The 8,430-nt window shown below is 35.7% G+C and overlaps 1 protein-coding gene across 2 annotated transcripts; it reads right to left on the bottom strand.

Annotated features, from left to right (window-relative positions):
• Positions 1-1,005: 1,005 nt before the first annotated feature.
• LOC105111196 (uncharacterized) lies at positions 1,006-7,021 on the bottom strand. Of its 2 annotated transcripts, XM_011006490.1 has the most exons (5): positions 5,219-7,021; positions 4,219-4,360; positions 2,117-4,144; positions 1,577-1,681; positions 1,006-1,489 (listed from the first exon to the last, which is right to left on the bottom strand). In XM_011006490.1, exons 1-5 carry the CDS (start codon positions 6,868-6,870, stop codon positions 1,325-1,327), a joined length of 4,092 nt encoding a protein of 1,363 aa, XP_011004792.1. In that variant the 5' UTR covers positions 6,871-7,021; the 3' UTR covers positions 1,006-1,324. The 2 variants fall into 2 exon arrangements, with proteins under 2 accessions (XP_011004792.1, XP_011004791.1); XM_011006489.1 differs by having other exon boundaries at positions 1,006-1,681.
• Between the last annotated feature and the right edge of the window lie 1,409 nt (positions 7,022-8,430).

The raw sequence follows: 8,430 nt of genomic DNA, 5'->3' as shown, positions 1-8,430 counted from the left end.
GTTTCATGCGAGCTAGGTATATCTGGATCAAGCATTTATGTCCCTTTAATTTTGTTATTATCTCTTTTCGTATTTTATAATTAAAATTTTTTAAAATAAATTATTTAAATCATATTTAAATAATTACCTAACTATACTATTATTTTCAAATAATATCATTGTCTTTAATAGTAAGGCTAACAATAACTTTTTAAATAATTATATAAGAGCCTAACATATATAATTTTTTTAAATCCTATGAAATATCTATTTTTTTAATTTTATTAATTTTTATTAAAAAAATTTATGATTATTATAAGTAGACTTCTAATAAAAGAAAATATAAAAAAAAAATTATTAGTATTTCTTCATTCAATTGTGTCCATGGCCTCCTTCATCCAGGTCATTGCCTTTTGCCCTAAACTTAAATTTTTCTCTGCAACTAAACCTTTAATCTTAACATCTTTTTCATTTTGATCTTTAATCATCTAATTTCAAAATTGCATGTCCTTATGGTGTTTTGACTAGTCTGTTTGTGACCCAAAAACACTTCTTTTTTTGATAATTTTGTTCTGAATAATTTTTTGAAATGCAATGATCCTATACAAGCGCAAGCGAAAAAAATGTTACAGTATTATGAAACGAAACCAGTTTCATTAAATGATGATCTTCACACCCCTGCTCCTCCGGGGAACCAATAAGAGTTCTGAGAACACCCCATCTCTGTGTGGAAACAAACAGACCTAAGCCTACAGAGGAATACGTTTTCCTATTTCCTTGCTGGGAAATTTCATCATGCTCTCTACGTAAAAGCAGAAGAAAAAAGAAGTGTATTTTGCTATCCCCAAGTTTCATCAATCTCCATCCCTTCTGAGATTGAGAAGGAAATAAAGATTGGGTACAGTTGTTACATGACGGTCCAAGATTGTGTAAAGAAGCACTACGTAGAAATTCAAGGTAAAAAGAGTATTAAAATAGCTAATGCAATTGCAAACAACTTTTGCTGCATGATCAACAACAATTTGATGTGTAAATTGACCGGTCGAATTTTTCAACAGCCTGTGCGAATGAAAACATGGTCACTTCATAATAATTCACATGCTGAATGAAAAAAGTATCCATGGTTCAAGAACTTGAACCTGACAAAAACAATTGTTAATTTGACACCAAGCTCGACTTTTAGAAGACAACAGGGTAACAACCAAATGGGTTTTTGAATTTCTGTGAAACATGGAATCATTTCTAGCCAAAAGAAACAATTTCTGAAAGTAGAAAGTAGAAACTACCTGAGCTTTTTTTGTCATGGGAGCCTGGAATGTTAATTGGCAACCCATTTTACTGTACATTAATGCCCTGAAAACCTTGCAGTGCACTCTGCACACATAAAACCCATCGTGCTTGTTTGTGCTTCAGATTCGAAATCCTCCTGGCAAATCTCCCTTCCACACCAGACACACACAGCAGGTACGTGGTGCCTGCTTGCATTCTTTGCCAAAAAAGGCAAATCTCCCTTCTCAAGACAAACAGAAGAATCAAACCCTTGAGGCATAACTGCATCACATGAAACAGCCTTGGATTCATCTGAATGAGAGCTTACTTGAGAATTCAGAACATTATATTCCATATTTTCCATGCCACCTGATTTCGACCCTCCAAAACCTGATATAACACCATATGTCTCCCCATAAAGTTCACTTTCACCCTGTTCATTAACAAAAAATGATACATCAAGAATTCCATTGACTATATAACAAGCAAGAGTTTTTCACTTTTAAAGCTAAAGATAATGGTCATCACTCATCAACTCCTCACTGGAAAATAATTTATTTCCAAGTAAAAAGTCCCATTTCTCTAAAATATAACATAGAAGAACTTGAAAGAAATGCATGCCACAAACACATACATGAGAACCCTTGTATTGACAAGGAAACCACTAAAGATAAATTAAACACAAATGTAAGGGAAAAAGGTAAATCAGATCACTGGTTCCCGCTGCTGAAAAAATACTTTCCACCCAGTGATCTCAGAAAAAATAAATGCATTCCATAATTTTCTGAAGAAAAAAATGGAGCTACCATCTAATCCATTAGCATAACAGGCTAAAGGTATCAACATAAAGAAATTGCCCATACCATACCTTATCTGAAACCGCATCATACAGAGGAAAAAAACCTGATGCTTGCACTGGTTGACAAGTATCAGCAAAATCACATCGCAGGCCCTTTTCTTCATCATTTCTCCACATAAACTCAGATACGACACTTTCACTTGGTCCAGGGTGGCCACTAAAATCATGACCCAAATCATCTTTCTTAGAATTTTCTGTGTGCTTTACACTCGGCTCGTCCTGAATTGACCCTGTGAATGCTGCGTGCATATTCTTTTCAACACTCCGCATCGGCGCATCACCAGATAGACAAAGTACACTCTCTACAGAATCCATTTTCTGCTTCAGCTCGTCCATGGTGCCATTGAAGGGACCAGTTGCATTATCTTTAGCAGCTAATGTATGTTGATTCCCAGCAAAAAGAAAACAAATTTCCTGCACAGTGCCGGTCACAATATCTGCATCCTGTTCAGTGCCATTGTCACCAAAAGCAATACATAACTCTCCATTGCAGGAGGTTTTAGCTTCCTGCAGCTTGTCTTCTGCTAATGTAGAGCATGATAACCGATTCACACTACTCTCATCATCATGGGATTGCTCATTGTGAGATGGTCCATTTCCAGAATTTCTACCCTGACTAAGCTTCTCCAATGTGCTATTGCACATACCATAGTCTTTTGAAGGAAATGTTAGTCCATTTGTTGATGGAAAAAATGAAAAAATGTTTGAACTTCTTTCCTGCTTAATATTAGTTACGGTCTGCACAGATTGATCAATCTCACTGCCAAACTCATTGTTCTTAAGGCATAGAACTTCATTTTGATTAACCACATTTATTGTGCCCTTGGAAACCTTAATTACATTACCTTTTAAGTCAAATGATTGCTCATTACCAGATATAGTAAGCAGGCCACCTTTGTTCTCAATACCCGTTAAATCCCCTTTAGAACCTTTTTCCTGCATGGTTTCCACCGCATTGGAATTCAAATGCCCGACAGAACAGCCTTCAGAACTTCTTTGCTCCTTCAAATTAGCTGCAACATTCTCTGCTATTGCAGCACAAGAACCAGTAGCAGGCTCACCTTTTCCATCTGTATCCCAATCATCAATTACCATGTTATCAATTGTGCTAGAGCAATTCCTATCCTCAATAATGTCATCATTAAACATGTTCTCCTTGGCATTTGGAGCAAGTAAACCACTATCAGAACCTCTCTCCTGATTGAGTTCCTCAATTAGCCTAGGGGGAAACTGATTCAAATTTATACAGGCCAGGTTCCTTACATCACCAGCAACTGAACAGTCAAGTTCATCGACAATGTTGGTGCAGTACCTGGGAACATTTGCTTCATCAGAAGATCTATGAATTGCATTATTCTCATTACTCAACAAGGCTGGTTCTGAACAAACACTAATTTCAGCAGAAATGCCAGTAACTTCATTCATCTTCCCCATTTCATCATTGCTAATATTAGATACTCTATCCTGCTTACCACAATAGGCTTTCACAGAAGTATTTGCCTTCATTTCCCAAGATGGAATGGTGGAATTTATTGCACCATTGGTTTTAGTGTCAGAAGTTATTTCATCAGAATCCCTGTCAATGTCAATCGATGTTTGGATCTTTACAGCTCCAACAGGAATTTCAACAGATGTAGGTTCATCATTCTTTTGAGTGGTTACGTCGCTGGAAGCATCAAGTTTCTTGAAATGATCTTTTGCGTGGTTCCCAAGGTGGCCATTGAAGTGATGCCTTTCTTCAAAAAGTTTAAGACAAAACTGACATTCATATTTTCCATTTTTTATTATCACCTCTTCATTTGTTGATGTCCCACACTTAAGCTGTTTTGGAGACCGCTGATGAGATGATAGCAAGTGCTGCAGCAAGTCATCCTGCTCATCAAAAGTCAAGGTGCACTTGTGGCATTCATAATTCATCCCTGTTTGAACATCCCTCGGACACCCCCCTGTCTCAATAGATGTAGAGATGACAGGCAATGCCTTATAGCTAACAAAATCATTCTCAATCTTGCCATCTTTACATGTTTGATCTGCAGACTGCAGCACATGGGTAAGTAAAAACTACAGGGAAAGTTGAAATGCTCAAACAAAAACTATAAGTATCAACTTACAATGGATGCAGCTATTTTGTCGGTCAACTTAATCCTGCCATCCATGTGATCAAAATTCAACTGTCTTGCATCATGAAGTCCAGAAAAGGAAAGCAAATACGATGAAACTTCCTTGCAGGACACAAACGGCAGCCCATTAGGGCTGGATAGTATCGAATTAGGAAATGTAGGTAGGTAAGAATTACACAAGCTACAAAATATGCAAAATTAATTATGAAACATAAACTTCCTAGGGCTATATTGTATTCTGTGCCACTTAGAAACTGCAAAAATAACTGTAGCAGAGAACAATCAAGCCCTAATAGGGGTCCTGGTATACCATTTATCATTTACTAATATCCTATGAACCACAATGTGTAACGTCAATCAATAGCTAGAAATCCAAGTAGCAATTTAGGACTTCATTGTTATCATGAATAGTGACACGATAACAGTTGTCTGACTGACCTACCGAGAATAAAGTCAAAACACACATCCTCTACAATAGAAGATGACTGAAAAAGACATTGCCAATGGAACAAATGGAGGAGTGAGAATGTCAAGTTGAAATTTTTTTTCCAAGAGCATCACATACAGACAACATACAGCTTATTGAGCGAAATGGAGAAACATCAAGCAACCTACATGTATTGAGATTTGAGAGCAACTAAGATGGCAATGGCAGCTTAGATGGATGATGAGAGCAACGAGTGAAAAATATCCAGGGATATTAAAATTCAGAATTAGCAAGCCATCCTCCTTAAAATTAAAACAAAAAAAGTTATATGCAAAACTTCCATAAGTAAGCATAACTCTATTTAAATCTCTTTATCGCAAAATTTGTTCTCTTTGATGAGAATTTTCTTCCATGTTGCTATGCATATTTTAAGTGTCACTCTACTTTACTTGCTCATACAATAGCAGAACAACGAAAAACACAAATCAATTACCCTACATATTTACTCAATACAATCGGCAAAAACTACTATTTAGAGAGAGAGAGAGAGAGAGAGTAAGAAACCTTATGTATCTTGTACAAGCCAACCAAACACGACCGGCTTGCTTCTTGACGCAGATAGAGAGCTTCCACCCAATCGGCAGGGCATCCCCAAACAAGCTAGCATCCACAATCCTCCTCTTCTTTCTCGTACTCCCCCATTCACCCTCGAACCCTTCCAAAAACCCTAAAAATTCTGCCTTCAATTGCATTCCCTCCGTCCTCCTCCGCAACTCCTCCCCATACGGATCCTCCATATTCCCCAACGCCACACAGTCCACTATCACTCCATTCTTGCTCACCATCTCCATCTCCTCTTTCTTCTTATTCTGCACTTCCACATCGTCACACACAACAGCAATCGTTTTATTCTCAATTTTCTTCCTCTCTACTAACTCGTTATTACCCAAATCGACATTCTCATTCTTCCGTGGCCTGCCTCGTTTCCTTTTCTTTGAACTAGATTCAGCAATTCCAGTCGAGATCAAGTGATTTACCTCTAAGCTTTTTACTCCTCCTTGACTAAAGCCAAGCATTCCCTCCGTCCTTCTCCGCAACTCCTCGCCATACGGATCCTCCATATTCCCCAACGCCACAAAGTCCACTATCACTCCGTTCTTGCTCACCATCTCCATCTCCTCTGTCTTCTTATTCTGCTCTTCCACATCGTCACACACAACAGCAATCGTTTTATTCTCAATTTTTTTCCTCTCTAGTAACTCGTTATTACCGAAATCGACATTCTCATTCTTCCGTGGCCTGCCTCGTTTCCTTTTCTTTGAACTAGATTCAGCAATTCCAGTCGAGATCAAGTGATTTACCTCTAAGCTTTTTACTCCTCCTTGACTAAGGCCAAGCATTCCCTCCGTCCTCCTCCGCAACTCCTGCCCATACGGATCCTCCATATTCCCTAAAGCCAAAAAGTCCACTACCACTCCATTCTTGCTCACCATCTCCATCTCCTCTGTCTTCTTATTCTGCACTTCCACATCGTCACACACAACAGCAATCGTTTTATTCTCAATTTTTTTCCTCTCTAGTAACTCGTTATTACCGAAATCGACATTCTCATTCTTCCGTGGCCTGCCTCGTTTCCTTTTCTTTGAACTAGATTCGGCAATTCGAGTCGAGATCAAGTGATTTACCTCTAAGCTTTTTACTCCTCCTTGACTACAGCCAACATTTTGCAATTCCGCATTATTTGTACAAGGCAAACGCATATATTCATTATAGATGACAGGAACGGAGACTAGGTTATGATTATTCTCGTTGTTGCTTTCAATAAAGTGAGAATTAGAACCAAACAGCGACTTGAGAAGATAAATTATCTGTGAATTCTCTTCATCGAGAGGGTTTCGTTCGGTAATTTGAAAGGGAACAACAGGAGTTGAATTCGAAGAAGAGGAAGCGTTATTGTTGCGAGGGGCAAGGCGGAGGCGTGAGAAAGTTTGTTTGCGGCTACCAGCAGACTCGTTGAAGACTGAACGGTCGATTTTAGGAGTGGAGACGTCGGCGGTGTCCGTTTGGAGACGGTGGAGGGAGGAGGAGGAGGAACAGAAGGAGAGGGAGAGGAGTTCGGGTTGGGAAAGATGGCGTAGATCGATTAGAAGGAGAGATTCGGTGTGGACTTGATTCTGGTAGTTGCAAACGGAGGCGTCCACGGTGGCTGTGGCCATGACATCTATTTGAGAGAGATAGAGAGGAGATTATGTAACTGAGAAACCGTTGATGAGGATGAGAGAGAAACTGAAAAGGCTAAATGGAAGAATGGAGATGAGTTTTTGTTTGCGTGACTGGTTGGAGTATGACTGTGGAGGCGTTTTTCATTGCATTTCTACGGTGAGTTTTAAAAATATATTTTTTTAATAATTTTTATAGGTTAATAATTAAAATAAAAAGATTTATTCAATATAAAAAATATTTTAAAAAAATTGATGTTAAGAGGGTCTGTGACGAGTATATTTACATTTGGTTATTGGACCAAACTCAGGGTTAGTTGGTTGTTTGTTTGTAAGTGGTCTGGGCCTCTGGGGTGCAGTGACAGAGATATGTATTTTTAGCTATTTTTTAACATAGTTATTATTTAAAAATATATTAAAATAATATTTTTATTTTTTAATTTGTTTTTAATATTAATTTTATATGAAAATATTTAATTTAAAATAAATAAATTAGATTAAATTTAAAAAAAAAATATTAAAACAAATTATTTATAAAATTAGAATAAGTTGTGGAATGGCTATTGGGCATTAACTACCTTCAAAGTGACCGTCATGATTCATAAAGAAGCCAATCTCACTTAACCATAATCTCATTTGGCCCAATTATATTTGAACCAAATATACAAAAAGTAAAAGTAATAGTGAGAATTAGTGACTATGAGTGCATTATATTTGTTTCTTAGAATTCATTTCTTAAGAAATTATTTTTCAAATTTTTCTATATTTATTTGTCATTAGAAAAGTTAATCAACATAAAACACTTTCCAGTTAAAGAAAAATTTAGCTTGGTTTCCAAGAAAGTGTTTTCCTGAAAAATTTGAGCGGAAAACACTTTCCGGAAATTATAAAAAATTTAGAAATGTCATATTATTTGCTGATTATATCAATTTAGTTCTCAAACTTTTGATTGCTATATATATTTTGTTTTTAATATTTATTTTTTAATTTTATTTTTTAAAATTTTATTTAAAATTTTATTTTTATATTAACTTTGGACCTTATTTTTATAATTGTTATTTACTTTTTTCTTATTATTTTTTTATTAAAAAATTTTATCTATCAAATTTGATCCTCATCTTTATATTGTCACTTTTCAGGAATTCACTTTCTAAAAGAAAATAACTTTCCTACAAACAAATGGAGTCTTTGTTCAGAAGTAGATTTATAGGAATAACCATAGGACAAGAAGAAATTATTAGATATTATCTACGTCCGAAAAAAATAAAATTATTTATAGCTAAATTGATTATATTTTAAATTTATTTTTTAAAAAATATTATAAGTTTAGGAATTATAAATTTTAGGGTTATTAGTATTTTATATGGTTATTAACTTTAGTCTTTGTGAGATTAGTTGAAGTACACACAAATTGATCCGGATACCCACATTAATAAAAAATTATTATTATTAACATTTTATTTAATTTTGTACAAAACACTAAGGGGTATGACTAAAACATTATAGTCACATCAATAAAATATTATTTATTAGAATAATATTTTGTGTTTTTTTTTA

The sequence above is a fragment of the Populus euphratica genome, unplaced genomic scaffold (genome assembly GCF_000495115.2).
Source record: "Populus euphratica unplaced genomic scaffold, PopEup_1.0 scaffold282.1, whole genome shotgun sequence".
Taxonomy (NCBI): domain Eukaryota; kingdom Viridiplantae; phylum Streptophyta; class Magnoliopsida; order Malpighiales; family Salicaceae; genus Populus; species Populus euphratica.
This window is presented reverse-complemented; position numbering and strand designations above follow the sequence as displayed.